Genomic DNA, 19,133 nt, shown 5'->3' with positions numbered 1-19,133 from the left:
TAGATTTTCCTCATCTAGCTCGTTAAGGAAAAGTATGAAAAAGGTGGACAAGCTCCAAAGGCTTCCCTTCCCCGCAGGAGGAGCTGCGATGCACATGGCAGGGTTTTGCTTTGCATCGTCTTCTTCAGGAGATGAAAACCGTGTTTGTGAAGGGGAGCGCGGCTGTTTTGCTCTTTAACGTTCACGACTGGGATCTGTTTGTCCCCGTTTCCCTGCGAGGAGGGGCTCCCCCCTCTCCCCTCAGCTGCCCTGCCGCCCTCGGGACGGGGCTGGCTCGGGGGAGGGTGAAGGGGAGGCGGCGGACTGGGTTTGAGGAAGAAGACGGAACCCCCCGGGGTGCTGAGGTATGGGGGAAGAGGCAGGGTATTAGGGAGGGATGGAGGTGGGGCGAGGCGGCAGGCGGGGAGCACAAAGGGGCTGGCGGGGAGGAAAGGGGCGGCGAGGCCGGAGGGGAGCGGGCGGCGCGGGGCTGAGGGAGCAAGGCGGGAGCGGGGCGGCGGGCAGCGCCCAGCGCGGGGGGTAAGGCCGGGGCGAGGGGAGCGGGTCAGCGGGTTACCCCGAGCGCTGGGCCTCCCCCCACCGAAGGCTCCCGGCTCCGCTACGGGGAGTCCCCGCCTGCCGGCCGCCGGCTACAGGATCCCCGCTCAGCCCTGGCCCCATGGAGGAACCGCCGCCGCCGCCGCCATCCGCCGCCCCTAGCAACCAGCGCCGGGCCGGGCGCTGACCCCCGCCCGCCGGCTTGCAGCCAATCGGGAGCCGCCATGCTGGGCCGGGTGGGGGACGCCCAATCAAAGGTGTCCTCTGAAAACCCTGGGTCATGTGAGCGGGCAAGATGGCGGCGCCCACTGGAGGGGCGTGAGGTGGGAGGAGCCATGTTGTAGGCGGTGAGGCCTGTTCGGCGGGAGCGGCTCGGTAAGGGCGGGAGCGCCGTGCTGCGTGGTGTGTGTCTGGCGGTACCGCTCAAGGTCGTGTAGGTCGGAGCCCGCCTCTGGCGTTAAGGCCGCGAGGGTGAATGCGGTGTGGGGGCGCTGCCGAGGGGGTTAACGGCGGTTGGGAACGGCTGCTAACGGCCGCTAACGGCTTTCCGTGGCGTCCAAAACCCGGGGGGTGAGCCGCTGCAGCCTCCTGGTGTGAGGCTTCTGTCCTGTCCCGGGGGCTTGGGGGCCTCCCGCTGCCCTACAGAGGCGTGCGGGGGGACGGGGAAGGTCGTACGTACGTCGGGGGTCATTACAGCTCCATGACGTAATGTCTGTGGCTTACGTAAAGAACAGGTTTGAAGGGGTGGAAGCGCGAGACCTGAAGGGTGGCACCGGCTCCGCTGATCCCGGTGAGGTCCTGCTGCTTGTCTCTGCCTCCTCTGCTCCGGCATCCCACCAAGCCTGCGTCGAAGCAAGCACGATCCTGTTGATAGGCTGTAGGACACCGGCTTCAGATTATAGAATAAACTTAAGGTAAGTATGACTAGCAAAGTGAGCCTGGGAAACTTTCCTCCAGGGAAAAACATCTCAAAAAAAACCCATTTAAATCATTAAATACAGGATTTAGTCAAAGGCTGTTGTGGTGGGTTGGCCTCAGCTGGATGCCAGGTGCCCACCAAGCCGCTCTCTCACTCCCCCTCCATCGATAGGGTAGGGGTAAAACATATGATGAAAAGCTCATGAGCTGAGATAAGGACAGGGAGATCACCAGTTACCATTATGGACAAAACAGATTAGACTTTGGGGAAATTTAATTTATTGCCAATTAAACAGAATAGGATAATGAGTAATAAGAGCAAATCTAAAATCACCTTCCCCAGCTTCACTCCTAATTTTCTCTACCTCCTCCCCTCCAGCGGCACAGGGGGAATGGGGATTGCGGTCAGTTCATCACATGTCTCTGCTGCTCCTTCCTCCTCAGGGGGAGGACTCCTCACACTCTTCCCCTGCTCCAGTGTGGGGTTCCTCCATGGAGACAGCCCTCCATGAACTTCTCCAATGTGGGTCCTTCCCACAGACTGCAGTTCTTCATGGACTGCTCCAATGTGGGTCCTGTCCCCGGGGTGCAGTCCTTCAGGAACAGGCCGCTCCAGTGTGGGTCCCCCACGCAGTCACAAGTCCTGCCACCAAACCTGATCCAGTGTGGGCTCCTTTCTCCATGGGGCCACAGGCCCTGCCAGGAGCCTGCTCCAGCGCAGGCTTCCTGTGGGGTCACAGCCTCCTTCGGGAGCATCCATCTGCTGCAGTGTGGGGTCCTCCAGAGGCTGCAGGTGGATATCTGCTCTACCGCTAACCCCCACGGGCTGCAGGGGCACAGCCTGTCTTACCATGGTCTTTACCAGGGGCTGCAGGGGAATCTCTGCTCCGGTACCTGGAGCACCTCTTCCCTCTCCTCCTTCACTGACCTTGGTGCCTAGAGAGTTGTTCCTCTCACATATTTGTACTCCTCTCTCCCAGCTGCTGTTGTGCAGCAGCTTTTTCCCCTTTTTAAATACATCATCCCAAAGGTGCTACCACCATTGCTGATGGGCTCGGCCTTGGCCAGCAGCAGGTCTTGGAGCTGGCTGGCTTTGGCTCTGTTGGACACAGGGGAAGCTTCTGGCAGCTTCTCACAAGCCACCCCTGCAGCCCCCTTCCCCCAATACCAAAACCTTGCCATGTAAACCCAATACAACCTATGCTTTCCTACTTGATATATGCCTCTGACTAAGGAGACCCATTACAAAAAAGGCCTTAGTTGTGGAATGTAACAGCAGAGTAGATATCGTTGTGATTTATTTAAATCTTTTCAAAGAATGGATTTATTTGGGTTTTTTTCCTTCTGGTTCTATTTGACAGTTAATTTAAACCTGGAGTATTGCCAAAATCCGCTGTCCCATTAGTGTCTCCTTTGTGCTGCTGGCGTTAGGGATCATTGTGTTAGAAGGTGATCCGGCTGGAAAAAACAAGTACGCTGCCCATTGTTCCTCTGGGCAGTTTTCATCTGTGTGTTTCCTGATTCAAGCTGCTGTATGGCCCCAGGGTTGGAGGTTCTCGGGCAGAAGTGTCTGGAGGGTGAAAGAATCCATTTTCATCACAGCGAGTACTTAAGTTGGCTTAGAGCAACTGTCAAACCACAGCTGCTGCGTCACTAAAGAAAGCAGTCTGGTAGGGTTCATGTAGTCATAAATACATAGACTTCTGTAGCTGGATTGTGCCCTTCGTGTCTGAAAACTCTGCCATGAAAAACAGGAAATGCATTTGTAATTGCATGTGCCAAAACAGTCTGAAAGTTCATTTGATACATACTGGGGCTTTGTAACTTTGATTACACTTGTTTGTTTGTTCCTTCTGATCCAGGACTTCAAGATGACAGGAAGAGAGTTACTTGGACCAGATTCTCCACAGCATAGACTGTATTTGGAAAGACTTAAGCGGATGGAAGTCATACAAAAGCTATTCAATGAGCTTCCTAAAGCAGATCAGTAAGTGCTGGTAAAATAAATGAAGATAAGTGCATAAAACACTTCAAATTTTCTGGAGGCTTTTGTTTTCCCTTACTCTTGTATTGTAAACCTTCCTTGCAGTTACAAAAATATTTAATTGTGAAGATGCTTATTATTGCCCAGAACAGGAAACTTGTTCTGTGTTTTTAAATATAGTTAGTTCACCGTTATCCCTGGTCCTGCTCAGCTGGTTTCTGGCACGTGCTCCCCAGTGCTCAAGGTTCTGGGATGGCTGATCAGCCCTGGCTGGCTCTGAGCATTTATACTGTCCTGTGCTGGAGCTAATAAATTTTCTAGGAAACTGAAATGTTGGAGAGCATAAGGCAGATACCTCTGGTTCTGCAGGAGTCATCTTGTGTCCCGCAGGGCTGGCCTGGGGCCAGAACTGAGTGAGCATCAACCTGCTAGTTCTGCATTTCATTCTGTGCTGCTCCCCTGTTTCAGGAAGGCGAGACTGAGGTATCCAGGTGGTGGTGGTGGACGAGTCAGCCGAGTCGTGCAGGCTCACCAGCGGGGTTCTGCACAGCACGAAAACAGCTAAATGCCTTCTGGGCTTCACAAACAACCTTTTTGTGTTTTGTGATATTGCATTTCACTGCAAAACCTTACTGAACCTGAGCTGGTTCTGTAAGGAGCTGTTTGCGTATGTGTATCATCTGGGATAAATTCTGCATAAATAAGAGTAATGGGAAGCTGCCTTTTTTGTTTTGTTTTAGAAGAACTAAATTGCTGGCTAAACAGACTGCTGGTAGTAACACAGGGCCTCCCCACACAGGTGAGAAATAACACCACCAAGGCTTTATCCTTCCCATTAGTCAGTGGTGCAGCTTTGCGTAGGATCTGCTGCCCTGCCATTCAGCTTAGGGCAGCTTCTCTTTCCCCAGAATTGCTGGGGAGCTAAGGGGGAGGCACACGCCGCAGTGGTGATTTTACCACATCTTGATAGAAACTGTGGTACCTGGGGACTGCTGGGCCTTGGAAAGAAATGGCTGCCAGGGGCGTGTGCCTTTATTTGAAACTGTCCTGGCAGGACTTAAAGTTTGCGCATCCAGAGGCGAGGTCACTGATGGCTGGAAGGGAAGAGGAAGCATGCTGCAGTCAGACTGAGAGAGTCCCTGTTCGCCAAAGCTCTTGTTTTTAACACTAAGGAGCTAGTAGTTAAAACAAACAAAAAACCCAAACCAACCAAACAAACAAATCCCCCCCAAAACAAACAAACAAACAAAAAAAAACAACCAAAAAACCCAAAGCCCCGCCCTTCCATCCTCCCTTTCTTTCCTTTCGTGCAGTGCAGCAGTTCTGTACATCGGTAAGCCCAAGTAGATTCTGCTGGTCCTGGGTGCATCAATTCGCTCTATTTTGAATTCCTAAACATGCTGCTAAATTTTAATCTCGGTCCTCCACGTTTATGTATACGCACACGTGCATTTCACTGCCTGTGATTGGTAACGTTCCAACCGAATGAAATGGCTGGTTTGCAGAAACTGCTGGGGATGTTCTGTGAGTGACACCCAGTATTGGGAGCATGGTGATTTAAAAAGCAAATTTCTTTTTGAAACAAAAAACAAAGCACAAAAAAAGAAACATAGCTCCTAAATAAGGGCAAGAGAGATTTCTGACCAGTGAGGTTCTTTTGCTAGATAGCATCAGAACTGAATTGTTAGTAGCTTATTTTCATGTTTGAAAATCTGGTATGTACCAAGAATGGAAGTATTTTCCTATTCAAAATAAGAAATAGTTGGTGTCATTGATGTCAGATGTTTTTAATGGTTTAAGTGTTGCAAGATTAGCACCTACATCTCTGAAGTCTTTTTCTGTATGATTTGTCAGTTTTTACTGTTTACTCTTAAGTGTTAAAATGTAGATGAATTTTAAGTAAGTGGATTTTAAAAAATCATGTATTCTAATTGGTAAATGTTTTAGAGATTTTCCACATTTGATAATTTATGCAAATAAATATGCTATTTGGCCTTGCATAAATTTTGAGACCGGTTAAGTATTTTATTTTCTTTGAGGCTTTAGCGATAAATCCAGTTATGATACATTTTAAACATACACTTTTAACATATTAATATTGGCACAGCCTCCGAATCGCGTGCCTTCCAGTTAATTGCTTTGCCTGGCAATAGCTGTCATTCCGGGAATTTTAGATTTGCAGAAACCTAAAGCAAAGCATTGTTTCCACCGATCAACTGACTGTGCCAGGTGTAATGCTAAAGATAACGCACAACTTCCTTCTGCGAGTCAAATGAAGTAAATCGCAAACTGCTCATCAGGCTTGTAGATCTGGCACGCTCTCCCCTTCCCTCTCTTGCGTTACCTGCTGCGATGGAATGTACTCAGATGGGAACTGCTTGTCAAGATATTAAATGCTGACTATCTCTGACCAGACTTTGTTCTGTTCTGCCTTCGCCATATTACAGATTGCAACAGGAGTAGCTGCTCTAAACCATATGTTAAAAACATGGTGGAGAACAGAATCCAGTCCCTCTGTAATCAAGGGAGAAATAGAAGCTCCAGTTCTGTAAACCAGAAAATGGTTTACCAGTTAAAGGTTACCAAACTGTAACCTCCCAGCAAGGTAGGACCTTACATTCACGTGTTCCGTGCACTCAGGGAAGGCTTACAGCCCGTCAGCCTACAGAACCGCTACAAATGGATCTGCCAGCAGCTGCTGCGATCGTTATTGCAAGATATGAGTTGCCAGAGTTGTCCCACCCGATCTGTTGTGTAAGCTCTTCAGCTGAAACTAAATCTATACTTTTGGGTAAGCAGGCTAGAAACAAGGCTGATTACGGAGCTAACTGTGATTAGATCTATGCATTTATCTATATGTCTCGATACAGATAGAGATATAGATATATTTAACGTCTTTTGAGGAAAACATTCTCCTTAGAAACATGCTGATGAGGAGAGCAAATTTCATGAAGTTTCCATTAGCCATAATAAAAAAATGCGCAGAAAAGGCTTCTCAGCCTTTCTGACAGCTCATTCTTGAGGTGTGCGTAAACTCAGGCGTAGAGCGAAGGATGCCGTACTGGTTGTGTTGGAAAGCAGTTACTCTCCATTTTGCACCAGCGAGATATTTCTCTCTTACCTTTTGTTGTAGGTACTCAGCACTGAATTGTAGCACTGAGTAAACCAAACTTCTTTACAGCTCTCAGTTGCTGAAGTGACTTTCTTTCTTTCACAGGAACCTTTGTAATCATGGCTCGTACTTCCTTGCAGCAAACTCAAGCTTATGCGGCTTAGTGGCAAATAACTTCTTCAGGAACATCCTACACGTCAGAAGGGCTTTCTTCGTGTCTACTTTGCCAATGGCTGTTATTCCGTTTCTTTCAACAGCAGCAGTTTATGAAGTTTTTGTGCATGAGCCTTTATTTTCAGGTAAAAACCTCATTATCCCTTGTTTTTTGAAAGGGTTTTGCTTTCTGTACACGATGTAACACTAGAGGAGCTTTTCTTTGCAGAACAGTGGTCTTGAAAAACCTCAGTTTGTAAAGCAGGCTTTGGAAATAGATTATCTAATGCCCTGGGCAGCAGTGAGCTCTTCAAGTTGAGTGAGAAAGGAGATAGGTATTTATATATATGCTTATAAAAAAAATTGTTATGCGTCACTGATTTTTAGCATTTTTCACTGAGTCATGTAAAAGTGACTGCAACAAAGCCATTCCATTTCCCCCATCTGTATGATTTCACTTGAAGGGCAACTTTAGAGTGATAAATTCTTTGTGGGCTGGAACGAGAGTGATTTTATTTTTTACAAAAGGAAGAGTTGTTCTTTCAAAACTCCTAGCATTCCTGTACAGCTTGGCCGTTTCTGTTTCCGTGTTGTTGCACACAGCTTATAAGTGGATGTGGTGGAGCGATGTGGATAGTGACAGTGAATGTTGTTTGTCACACAGGTGATCTAAACTGTGAGGTGTGTGCTGTGGTCAGAGGAGGATTGGTAGGGGCTGTGGTGGGTGGTCTCTATCCTGTTCTCCTGGCTCTCCCCATGAACGCAAGCCTTGCAGCCAGGTACGTCTTATTAACCTGCAACAAGTGAAGTGTATTTGTTGGTCAAATCTTCAGTTCTTGGTTTAAATTCTGTGGAGTTTTAGTCTATGCACATCCATCTTCCTGTAGGCTTTTAGAACATGGAAGGGGATTTACCTTAGAGTCATCTAATTACAAGGCAAAGTTAGTGAGAGCCACACCAAGCCTCCAAAGTGAAACAAGATCTGCAAACTGATACACTGTAAAGCACTTGTCTTTAGCTGGAACTTAACCAGCTACCCATGGTGTGCCTGAGTACATGAAGCTGTGGCTGCCATCCTGCCAAGCAGCAAAGGTTGCTGCTCAGCCGTCCAGCCAAACAGCACCGAGGGACCTCAGCGATCCTGGGCAGGGCCCAGCAGCCAAACCCCCGGGCAGGTGTAACTCTGTGGATTGGGTCAGAGCACAGTGAGGGGATGGTGAGACTCGGCCGGGCAGCAGTGCGCGGTCAGGGTGGTTTATCGCATTTATCCAGGCAGTGAGCTCAGTACCCAGTGCCACCAGGTGAATTTAACTTAGGAGAGGAATGACTTTAATGTTAAATGTTAATGTTAAATCTTGATGCTTCAATTGGATGGAAAAAAAGAGTAAGTTTCTCCCACTGTTTACATTGTCTAGGTATTCTTCATCTCCCTTGCCAGGGAAAGAAAATCTCTCACGCTTCTGGCTCACAGTTGCTCAGCCTGTCTTTAGAAAGATGGGTTTGGGTGTACTTATACAGGTTCTAACTGGATTATATCTTGCCACTAAACATCACGGAATATATGCCAAAATACTGCAGCAGATGAGCGCTAGCAGGGATCCTGAGGAATTAGAAGCATGAAGTTAAGCAACTTTCCAATTGCCTTGGATAAGTAACCATAATAAACAAAGGAAGAAGTTGTTGCGTGCTGCCTTTTTTTAATAGAAAACCGAAGTTAAGATTCTGCACTGGCATTCTTTTCAGTTCTGAACTTAAATGCAAGTTAAGTTCTTCATTATGTCCCGTGTAGCGTATACACCTGAGTGACGGCTCTATGGAGACAGGTGGTTTTTTCTTTGGAAATGGGGGGAAAAAAGCATTCATATTGCCTGCTTAGTGTTTGGCTATAAGGTGATGCTACAGCTTTTAGAAGCTGTATAAATGAGTATTACTGGAAAAAGGGTTTTTCTTTATAATGCAAACCAGGGTGATTTAAAAAAAAAAATGGGTGGGGGTGGGGTGGGAATCAAGGCAAGGTTTTTCTAGAGATTCCTGAAAACCTGAGTATTTTTCTCCCTGAACCTTCCTCCATTCAGCTAGCACAGAATTTCTGTCACAAGATTACCCTGTCCAGGCTGTTACAAGGGTCACTCTAGAGAACACTTATTATCACAGAACAATCAGGAGTCACACTCGTGTCAGACTTCACAGGATGTCTATCGTGACCAAAAAAAAGCCTAGCCAGAACAAACTTTGTCCTTGCAACCAGTTTGCCTTGAAATCAGTTTTTTCCTGAAGCAAGGAACTGGTGAGGGGCCTCAAGTGGCTAGTGCTGTTACTGGGATATCTCGGCTATCTCTAGTTTTTAAGATTAGCAGTCCAGAGCAATTCGTTTATGTGTCAGGCTTGTCTTCACACTGGTGACTGTATGTTCCAGAGCAATACATACTGCTAATTTTCCTACTGCGTGAGATATCTTCAGTGTATTCTGCAGTTTGAGAACTAAATCAGGATTTACTTTTTGCTACAGAACCAATCATCTCAATCTGATGCACAGTCTTAACCGTAAAGCCCATACAATTAACGCTCAGCAACTGTGTATGCTTCAGTAACATTCTAGTATCCCCAGAGATGCAGATGGAAATATTAATAAGAATTAAGAATTCAGCATTGAGACCTTTAATTGAATTGGTTTAAAATGTATGCTTTAACACTGCTAAAATATGTATTAGAGTTTTATAATGTTTATCTACTTTTTCCTTACAAATTCGTTCTTACAACAGGAAGATCGGGCATTCTATTTTTCTATAACCCGCAGTAGCGGCATGATTCGTACTGGAAAGCAGCAAAGACGGACTACCTCTGCAACGGTTGTTCTGTAAAATTCCTTAATTCAAAGTATTGCTGTATCCTGTGGTGTTCTGATAATGGCTTGCATCTAAACCTGTGGTGTCCCCCAGGGCTCAGTGTTGGGGCCAGTCTTGTTTAATATCTTTATCAATGATCTGGATGAGGGCATTGAGTGCGACCTCAGTAAGTTTGCTGATGACACCAAATTACATGGGAGTGTCGATCTGCTCGAGGGCAGGAAGGCTCTGCAGAGGGACCTGGACAGGCTGGATCGATGGGCTGAGGCCAATTGTATGAGGTTTAACAAGGCCAAGTGCCGGGTCCTGCCCTTGGGTCACAACAACCCCAGGCAACGCTACAGGCTTGGGGAGGAGTGGCTGGAAAGTTTCCCAGCAGAGAAGGCCCTGGGGGTGCTGGCTGACAGCCTGCTGCACATGAGCCAGCAGTGCCCAGGTGGCCAAGGAGGCCAACAGCCCCCGGGCTTGTGTCAGCAATAGTGTGGCCAGCAGGAGCCGGGCAGGGATGGTGCCCCTGTGCTCGGCACTGCTGAGGCCGCACCTCGAGTACTGTGTTTAGTTTTGGGCCCCTCGTTACAAGAAGGACATTGAGGTGCTGGAGCGTGTCCAGAGAAGGGCAACCAAGCTGGTGAAGGGTCTGGAGAACAAGTGTGATTGGGAGCGGCTGAGGGAGCTGGGGGTGTTTAGCCTGGAGAAGAAGAGGCTGAGGGGAGACGTTATCGCTCTCTGCAACTGCCTGAAGGAGGTTGTAGCAAGGTGGGAGTTGGTCTCTTCTCCCAGGTCACTGGTGATAGGATGAGAAGAAATGGCCTCAGGCTGTGTCAGGGGAAGTTTAAATTAGGTATTAGGCAAAATGTCTTTACTGAAAGAGTGGTCAGGCATTGGCACAGCCTGCCCAGGGAGGTGGTGGAGTCACCATCCCTGGGGGTGTTCAGAAACCGTGTAGACGTGGCACTTGAGGGCATGGTTTAGGAGACATGGTAGTGTTGGGTTGGGGGTTGGACTTGATGATCCTAGAGGTCTTTTCCAACCTTAATGATTCTGTGATTCTATTTTATGGTTCTAAACAGCCGTCTTGGCTTTACCTTCATCACCCCCACTTTAGAGCTTGTCACAGGGCAAGTGTTTTACAAGACAGTGAATTATGGTATCTCCAGATGTCATCAGACTTTAACCAACGGAACCACTTACCTGTGATAATAAAAACATAACATAAAGCTATCACTTTGCAATAGCATCTTTAAGAACAAAAATGAAGGCTCAGTGGCTGTTACTGTGTTTAACAAGATATAGTTAAACTGTAAACACATCCTAGTGCTTTTTTAAGTATGAGATTCAAAACCATCTTCCATTCCACATACTATTTTCATTCTGGTATCAATTCGGGTGGTAATTGTTCTCCATGATGACAATGCATCCTCTGATAGTGAATGGTCTGATTGGCTAAAACACATTTTTTTTAAAATATCAGTTTCTGTGGGTGAAAGGCAAAGATCGTATGTAACAAGAAAAAAAACCCAACACATTCCTCCATGTTTTTAATAAGTTGCAAAGACCAATATTCTTTCCCAGCACAACTGGTGAATGTGCAAATTGCAAATATGTATTTTGAGTGTTCCACATTGGTCACATCCAAGGTCAGCTACATACTCCTTGGGCAAGAAAGTGGGTGTGGTTATCAAAAAGGAAACTTTTCAGCTGTACCCTGTGTACTTTTCCTTAAACAACTGGGGAAAAAAAGAGTTCTCAAAAGTAAGTTAAAGGCTGGAATGGTTTCAGAATTCAGCAGAATACCAGGATGCTGTCAGTTCTGGCATGTACGTGTGCGAAGGAACACCCTCACGGAAATCTGGGAATGTTCCTTCCCTTCCCCATTTCATCCGCGGGGTACAACGTACCTCAAGTTGTCACAGGACAAGCTTTAACCGGTTCTTGGCATCCCACCAACTGTAACAAACCCCTGCCGCCCTCTTTGAAAATGTGAGTCAGAACAGGGTTGAGTTGTATCCTTTCTTTGCCGTTTTAGCAGAAACAAGCCAGCTGCAGAGCACCTATCACAGTTTTTATTGTGTTCTTAGAAGAACGCACGTGTCTAACATAACCTACAGTGATGCGAGTTTTGACTGCTCCAAGTCTGAACTGCTCCCAAAAGAATGCTGAGAAACTGCCTCTAGGTAGGAATCAACAGAAATACTAAAAAAGCACTAATTTTATCTTCTCTACGGACCATTTTTGATGCCGAATCTCAACATTACAGTGTATTCCACAGTTCCCTGCAAATGATGCCCATCTCACCCCTGCACCTGCCCTAGTCCAGCTCCTGGCATCCTGCTAATGAGCGAAGGCAGGATTATTTCCCCAAACCTGCATATCCCACTTAAACCGGGTGAAAAACTGTAGGATCAGCTACTGTCGATGTACAGTTTTACACAGGGTGTTCTTTAAACACAGCCCATTTGAACAACCCCCGTACCTAATATATCCCTGAGGCATTTACAGCCTGACTAACAGCAATACAACCCTCTAAACAGCACTGTTGATTCTAGCAGAAAACCTCTTCAACTACAAGCCCTAGAGAGCACAAGTTTTTTAAAAAAAACGGTAAATTTACAAAAGGCCTTTGTGTTTTGCAGAAGATCTGTGTTTCACAGGGAAAACCGATTACGGTTTTGACAAGTGGCATGAGAAATCTGATAATCTGGAAGTACCAAGAGATGCCAAGTGTTGGAATATGGTTCCCAGTGCTTCCTTCGATATCACCTCTCCAGGCAGCTAGCGATGGCAGAACGCAGATTTGTTTTTTCCTCCCAGACGCTGCTAGCTCTTCAGAGGAAAGAAAAAGAAGTTAATTTAGAGTGCTACTAAGAGTCACAGCACTGGAATCAGACTGTAAAGGACTAACAGAGAACTGAACATGAAATTGTTTCTTACTTTAATACTGAACAGTCTTCAGGCTGCTGTGGGGTGGAGGAATACTGGAAACAGAAGTAGCAGGGCCGTGCAGTTTAACACTGATGGCACTCGGTTCTGTGGTACGTAGTTTAACACAGATTTCAATGCTGAACAGGGTATTTTGTACAACTGGAGGCCAAAAAGGCAGAGCATGCCAGTATGCTATTACATTTTTAAGCATTTTTTTAAATGTTCCTTTTCATCAAGCTGCAGACTATTTTCACTAGAACACCGGGATGCTGGAAAGCCAGCAGGCTGTTTTAAACTGCTCTCTACAAATAAGGCATTTAAGATTAAGCAAAATCAGAGAGTACAGTGCATGGCTCGCTCTGGAGCTCTAAAAACGTGCTGTCCTTTCAGTACCCTCAAGCCTTTTGTTACAGTCACTGCAGTGCTGAGCGTGGAAATAATCTGATGGAAGATTATGGTTTAACAGCATGTTATTGATTAGGTGTCAAACTTCAGAACCTAAAAACAGGACAGAGAGGAGGAAGATGCCAATAGGCCACGGAAGCGTTTATGTAAGTGCTCCATTCCTCCATGGCTTATTGGTCAAACACAGCCACATTAATAAAATATTGAGAAAGAAAAACAACTGTAAAATACAAGGAGTAGTGATTCTCATAAGTACAACTCCTTATCTTCAGTTCATGGAATAAAGCCCTCGTTTGGCCCTCACCACAAACTTAACTTGAAAGACAGATGAGTAACAACATTTCTCCTGGATACCCTGCTCCATTTCATCCTGTTTCCAACAGACGACCCACACAGATGGCAGCAACAGCATTTCCCCCTTTCTGTTTTCCCCATTTGTGTCAGGAACCACTCAATTAAAGCCAGGCATCGATGAGAAGAAAAAGATGACAAAACATTGGAGCCCATAAACTGAAAGATCAACAAGTTTGATTTTATTATGATATTGTATTCTTATCTGGATGGCACATAATTACAAAGAAACATTTACAATATATTTTTCAAGTATTAAGTTATGTCATTTCAAGGCTTCCACTTCAAAAAGCTACATTAATAATACACCATACAGATAGTACAGTCGGTTAGAATTTCAAATAACTTCCTCCCCTCTATTTGGTTTAAATATGATTCAGTAGGCACTAGAAATGCCTGCAGCCACTTACTTTCTTGGGACTCGACCGTGTTCTTGTACCGGTATACATCGTTTTGCATGGCAGAAAATCAGCTGCTCTCAGACACAGCTCACAGGTAGTTTCATGACTAGAGTGATGTGCAGGTTCACAACAGAGACCAGCACTAAGTCCTGACCTCTACCGTTTAGCAGTGATGCAAAAAGAAAGAATGCATACTTAACTTAAAACACACTTCTATGCTGAAGTAACTAAAAATGCCATTGTATCATCTCATACTTGCTACATTAGTGTTTCTCTTTTCATCAAGCATGTTAAAACTTCAAAATAAAGCATGTTTGTGAAGTCTGAGCTAGGCAGATTGAGCCTACGTTGACTCTAACTCAAATATTTCCATTTTGCGTATCAGTCAGTACAGGTCTCGATGGTTACCTCTGATTCCTGTGGCACGGGTATAACCCATCAATTACAAGACCAGTCCCGCCGATGCCACCACAAGAGGTGCAGGGTAACACATACCCCACTAAGTCTCTTTTGTGCTGGCAATATACCCTGAGCAGATGGAATTCTGCATCCACTGGAGTAAAACCTGTTTGATAGGATATTGTCTTTAAAAAAAAACATCTTGGATGACAGTAAATGATCCCAGCATTCAACCTTTTTTTTTTTTTTTTAACCAAAGACAGCAAAAGCCCTGTTACCTCTTTACTCTCATTTCTTATACTACCTTTTAAAATAAAGCAGGAAATGTGGCCAGCAGCTGGTCCCGTCTCTTCTGCCCCAACACAGCTGAATCCACTTTAGCATAAAGAAAAACAAGGATGCTAAATACACATATACTTCATCATACAGTGATGTTTCACAAAGAAAAATCAAACTCCTTTTATACTGATGGACACATGATAGGGTCTAGCACCAATAAAGCAAATGATTGGGAGCAAACGCTTTCACCCTCTACTTAGCCTTAAACACAAAATTTAAGGCTTTAAGAAACAAGACTTCAGAAACACTAAATAGATTTTTTTTTTTAAAGAAGTTAATAAATGAAACTGTTTTAGGAAAGTCTATTCTTTGTGAAACCTCACTTTACATATTATCATTTTCACAATCCTTCTTCCCCCACCTGACATACATATAAAGAACCTAAACATTATAATACAACTGAAAAAACAACCCACTCGTCTTTTGTGATAGGGAGAAACACTGACTAGTACAAGAAAACACACGCTATTGTTTGTCAAACTATTCTTCCTCCTATCTCAGTTAATTATGGAGTGTTTTTCAAATCATTAGCCTCAAGATACATATTTGCTCATCTCCAAACTGTGCTTAATTATATGAAGTTATAGATTTCTGGATACTGTTAGAGGCTAAATTAAGAACTCTACAGTAAAAATTAAGCACATGCATATACATGCAATATCTTTCAAATTTAAAGCGACTTGGAAGTAACAGGAATTTCAGTGCACACGGGCACAGAGATTTACTCATGGGAAGCTAAAGTAAGAGTTACTTCGATGCACTGCATTCTTCAAACCGCAATTCTCGTTAGAGGTCCATGCAAAAAAGTGACTCCTCTACATTAGGATTCCGCTGTACAGATAGAACCAGCGTTCAGGTTCTGTTTAATCGGGCAAAACTCCGCATCATGAATTAGAGCAAGCTAGAGAAGGACTTTTTAAAGGTACCGTGCATCCCTAACACTAGACAGTATTTTAAACCGACAGGTCACAAATTTTTTTTTTTTTCTTTTCCCATTTAAAAAGCAATTTACTTACACTTTTGGGACAGTCCCCTATGATAAAAGGCTGTAAATGTCACATCCCCTTATTAGCATATTTTCCCTTTCCAGTTCATGAGATAGTTTAATAGAAAATTCCCATTTCAAATGGCATAAAGATTTATTTTTTAATTCAAAATGTAGCTCGAGTATTGGCTACCATGTGCACATTCATTTTAAAAAGGAAAATTGGAAAACAGCTAATCAGAATGACGTGATTGTAATTTTCACTAGTAGTTATCATCCAGAGCTAGAAACATTTTGGCAGAGTAGGCCAAGGACCAGAGAAATCATTTCCTGAACCAGTCATTACAACAGACTGGCATAAGCAAAGCAAGCTGTCTGATACCGCATTATGGGAATATATTGATCCTTACCAGGTTGCGAGGTGGAAAACGACTGTTCTTTAACCCCTACACAACGGAGCCTGGCAGGGCAAGCACCTAAAAGAGAAACTGTCAGAGAGGTTTTAATAGTAATGTATAACTGAGATGCAGTACAATTTTTATATGCATGCTTTCTTTTGCCGATCATTACTATTTTCTTAAGTCTGTCCAGTGACGATGTCTTAATGAAGCTTTTGGTTTGGTTTTCTAAGCAAGCATTTTCGGCTCCTCAGGATAAGCAGGCTAGACATTATCTGACTCAAGACCGGGTAGTCAGGGTTATCTTTACTGGCAACTGTGAAGCGGAACCGAGCACACCTTCATGCGTCAGGTCGGCATGATCTTTCCACCCAAGTGCTGCAAACGGGCTCTGGCGGCACCTCCGCGTGTATACGCGCGTGTCAGTTTGCACGATAATTACCGCACTGCTGTACACAGCTCTGCACGACTTACGCCAGACAGGCTCAGACCACTACCGTCCACGCGCCAGATTTACACGACCTTTGACCAAGGCCACCATCTGGCTCCCAACGTGCCGTTCGAGAGATTTTGTTTTGTTTTGTTTTTTTGTTACCCTGGCCACTTAGGTGCCAGGATCCCCTCCTCTGCATCTCCCCCGATACCACCCCATCGCCACTGTATTTATTCTTTTCCTCCGCACCATCGCCTGCTTCCTCCGCCACGACGCGAGGCCCCTTAGGGGCGAGAACCCCACGAGTACTTGCAGCAGGTACTTGACCCTACATTTTGAAGGCGGCCGCTGCTCGCCGAGCGCAGATGGAGCAGAACTCCACCGACACCTGATCCCGGTCCACGTGGAGGCAGATCCCGCCGGGGGCCGCCCACTCCTCCTCCCTCCCCACCGCCGCCGCCTCCTCCAGGCCGGGAGGCCGGGAGCTGGGCAGGGCGTAGTCGTGGTCGCTGCTCTCGCCGGCGGGCTGGAGGTGCTGCTGCTGCTGGTGGTGGTGGTGGTGGTGGCGGCGGGGGCTGCCCGTGTCCCTGAAGAGGCTGGTGCCGAGGTGCAGCCCGCCGGCGCGGATCCCGGCTAGGCGGCTCAGGAGCTGCCCCAGAGCGCTCTGGTTCGCCAGCACGGCCCGCAGGTAGCTGCTCTCCCGCTCCAGCTCTCGCAGGCGGCGGCTCAGGCCGCGGTTGCGGTCCCGCAGCTGCCGGTTCTCAGCAGCCAGGCCCTGCAGGCGGCTCTCCAGCCCCAGCACGTACTGCTTCTTCTTCAGCCGGTTCAGCCGCGCCGCCGCCGCCGCCTTCAGCCGGCTGCCGGCCCCGCCGCTCCTCCGCCCGGGCGCCGCCGGCCGCTGGCCCTGGCCCGGCGGGGGCGGCGGCTCCGGTTCCCCGCAGAAGCAGCCGCTCAGCTCCGCGTCCAGGTCCCAGTCCGGCCGGGCCGCCTCCAGCAGGTCTCCCAGCTCCAGCCCCGGGAACCAGTCCTCTTGCTCCCACACCTCCAGCGGGCCGCCGGGCGCCTCCGCGTCCTTCTCCTGCCGCCGCGGCTCCAAGGCGCCCGCCTCCCGCCGCGCCGGCGGCTGCTGCTTGGGCCGCGCGGGGCCCGCATCCCTCTCCCCGCCGCCATCCCGCCCTCTCGGGGCCTGCCCCGCGCCGGCCAGCGGCCAGACGGCGCCCGAGGGGCTCGCTCCGCCGGAGGAGGCCGCCAGCAGCTGGGTGAGGCTGTGGCGCATGGCGGCGGCGGCGGGCGAGGGGCCCGGCGGGGCGGGAGGGACCCGAGGGGAGCGGGAGGGCGGGAGGCGGCGGGACGGCGATCCCCGCCGCGGTGCCTGACGGGAAGCGGCACGCGGGGCGGGACGGGAGGGGGCGCCTCGCACTGCGCCCGCGCGCGGGAAGGCAGCGGCTTGAGCGTGTTGAGGGGGGTGTCTGGGGTGTGTGTGAGGGGGTGCGGGTGTGAGGTGGTTGTGAGAGGGGTGCGAGGGTGTGTGAAGAGTGCTTGGGGGTGGTGCGAGGGGGCCGTGTGTGAGTGAGGGGAGTGTCTGTGAGGGGTTGCGCGTGTGCGAGGAGGTCTCACCCACAGATGCCGTGGAAGGGAGGGAAGGGAGATGTCCCCCAGGGGCTGTGGCATTTTGGGGGCTTTCCCGTCAGACCACGGCACAGGCTGGACCGGAGGCCTGTGGGGCTGCTCTGTCCCACAGCGGGTGGGTGTCCCTGTGCCCAGATTTAGACTATTCAGTTACCTGTTTTGCGGCTCTCTTGCAGTCACCGGGGGAAACGGGCACTTCTTGCTGCATATTGACTAACTAAAACAGAGCAGTCAAGTCCTACTGTGTTCCTCCCTCTCAGACTATGGGCCCAGTCTGTAGCCTGGGTCAGCTGGAATTTACACTGTAGATGCCTGTGTTTAGATTGATTAAACATGCATGCAGGGTAGGCACATCAGGGGGAAAAGGTGGTTGAAAAGTAGGAGGATGTGGTCCATAAAACAGGTGCAGAATGACATTTGTAGGAGCCAGGATCAAAATGAAAGGCTGTGGTTCGTCGTGCAGTGGGTAGTGGAGCAATACTTGTCACCTGGCCTTGTGTGGGTTCAGGAAGTTCAGAAGACCAGCCTGTGGACAGCTGCTACTACTTAGAAACCACATCTGGCTTAGGAAGTCCTTGAGATGAACTGGTCACAAGCTGGAGGATCTCCAGGCCTTCTGCTTCTGGCCCATCTGCACGCTGCTGAACACTGAGCTCAACAGATACCAAATTTGATGCGGTGCTGCTGCTTTGTAGATGCTCAGGACCAAGAGCTACCCAACCAGCCAGCTAAAACGTTGAGGTACCCCGTGATATCCCCACATGAGAAAGAACCTGGGGACATCTCAAGACAGCTGCCTACATCCCAGAGGGGATGCCATTTGGCCTGTCAGGTTTTTTTTTTCTTGGAGAGTTAAAGAGCAGGAGCTGAAACTCAGCAGCCGAAACCTGCCTCCTTGGCTGGGAGGGAGGTAAGGGAGAGTGGGATGCCTCTGTATCCCGCAGTGCCAACAGGAAAGGGAAGGATTTTTTTGTCAAAAATTGCCAGGCACCCTTCCATTTCGTGTGTCATTATTTTCTCTACAGAAAAAACCTAAAAACTAGAAAACAAACTGGCAGAACATCTTGAACCTCAACCTGTTTCAAAGACTACTGAAATCGCCCAAAGACCTGTCAATTTATTCTGAGCTGAACAGGGATGTAAATAATGCTGCAATGTTGAATAAGACTAAGACAACCTCAGAAACTTGCACAACTACTAGACAACCCTACACAACAATTTGCCTGAGCATCAGGTATTGTATGATATTACTGTTTTGACCTGTTAAGTTGCTCAATTATGACTGTTTAGGATGTAGACGTTGTGAGGTGGGATTTCTTTC

The 19,133-nt window shown here is 47.7% G+C and overlaps 3 protein-coding genes across 15 annotated transcripts in view; 1 reads left to right on the top strand and 2 right to left on the bottom strand.

The window, feature by feature from the left end:
* Nucleotides 1-672, bottom strand: part of DLG2 (discs large MAGUK scaffold protein 2) — a 1,060,076-nt gene extending 1,059,404 nt beyond the window's left edge. The window contains exon 1 of the mRNA XM_075079151.1: nt 557-672. The gene's annotated coding sequence lies outside the window, so the exon portion shown is untranslated. The remainder of the gene's footprint in view (nt 1-556) is intronic.
* Nucleotides 27-8,383, top strand: LOC142051409 (transmembrane protein 126A-like). 13 transcript variants are annotated; one of them, XM_075080619.1, is made up of 6 exons: nt 27-344; nt 1,267-1,451; nt 3,318-3,442; nt 6,657-6,850; nt 7,369-7,483; nt 8,120-8,383. In XM_075080619.1, the coding sequence occupies exons 3-6, from the start codon at nt 3,327-3,329 to the stop codon at nt 8,322-8,324; spliced, it is 630 nt and encodes a 209-aa protein (XP_074936720.1). In that variant the 5' UTR covers nt 27-344; nt 1,267-1,451; nt 3,318-3,326; the 3' UTR covers nt 8,325-8,383. The 13 variants fall into 13 exon arrangements, with proteins under 13 accessions (XP_074936720.1, XP_074936802.1, XP_074936738.1 ...); XM_075080701.1 differs by having other exon boundaries at nt 75-344; nt 1,272-1,451; XM_075080637.1 differs by lacking the exon at nt 27-344 and adding an exon at nt 763-912.
* Nucleotides 8,384-13,383: 5,000 nt separating this feature from the next.
* Nucleotides 13,384-17,587, bottom strand: CREBZF (CREB/ATF bZIP transcription factor). The gene is made up of 3 exons (XM_075080353.1): nt 16,516-17,587; nt 15,763-15,840; nt 13,384-14,403 (listed from the first exon to the last, which is right to left on the bottom strand). The coding sequence occupies exons 1-2, from the start codon at nt 17,457-17,459 to the stop codon at nt 15,792-15,794; spliced, it is 993 nt and encodes a 330-aa protein (XP_074936454.1). The 5' UTR covers nt 17,460-17,587; the 3' UTR covers nt 13,384-14,403; nt 15,763-15,791.
* Nucleotides 17,588-19,133: the final 1,546 nt, after the last annotated feature.

This window comes from Phalacrocorax aristotelis, chromosome 1 (assembly GCF_949628215.1).
Source record: "Phalacrocorax aristotelis chromosome 1, bGulAri2.1, whole genome shotgun sequence".
NCBI lineage: Eukaryota > Metazoa > Chordata > Aves > Suliformes > Phalacrocoracidae > Phalacrocorax > Phalacrocorax aristotelis.
This window is presented reverse-complemented; position numbering and strand designations above follow the sequence as displayed.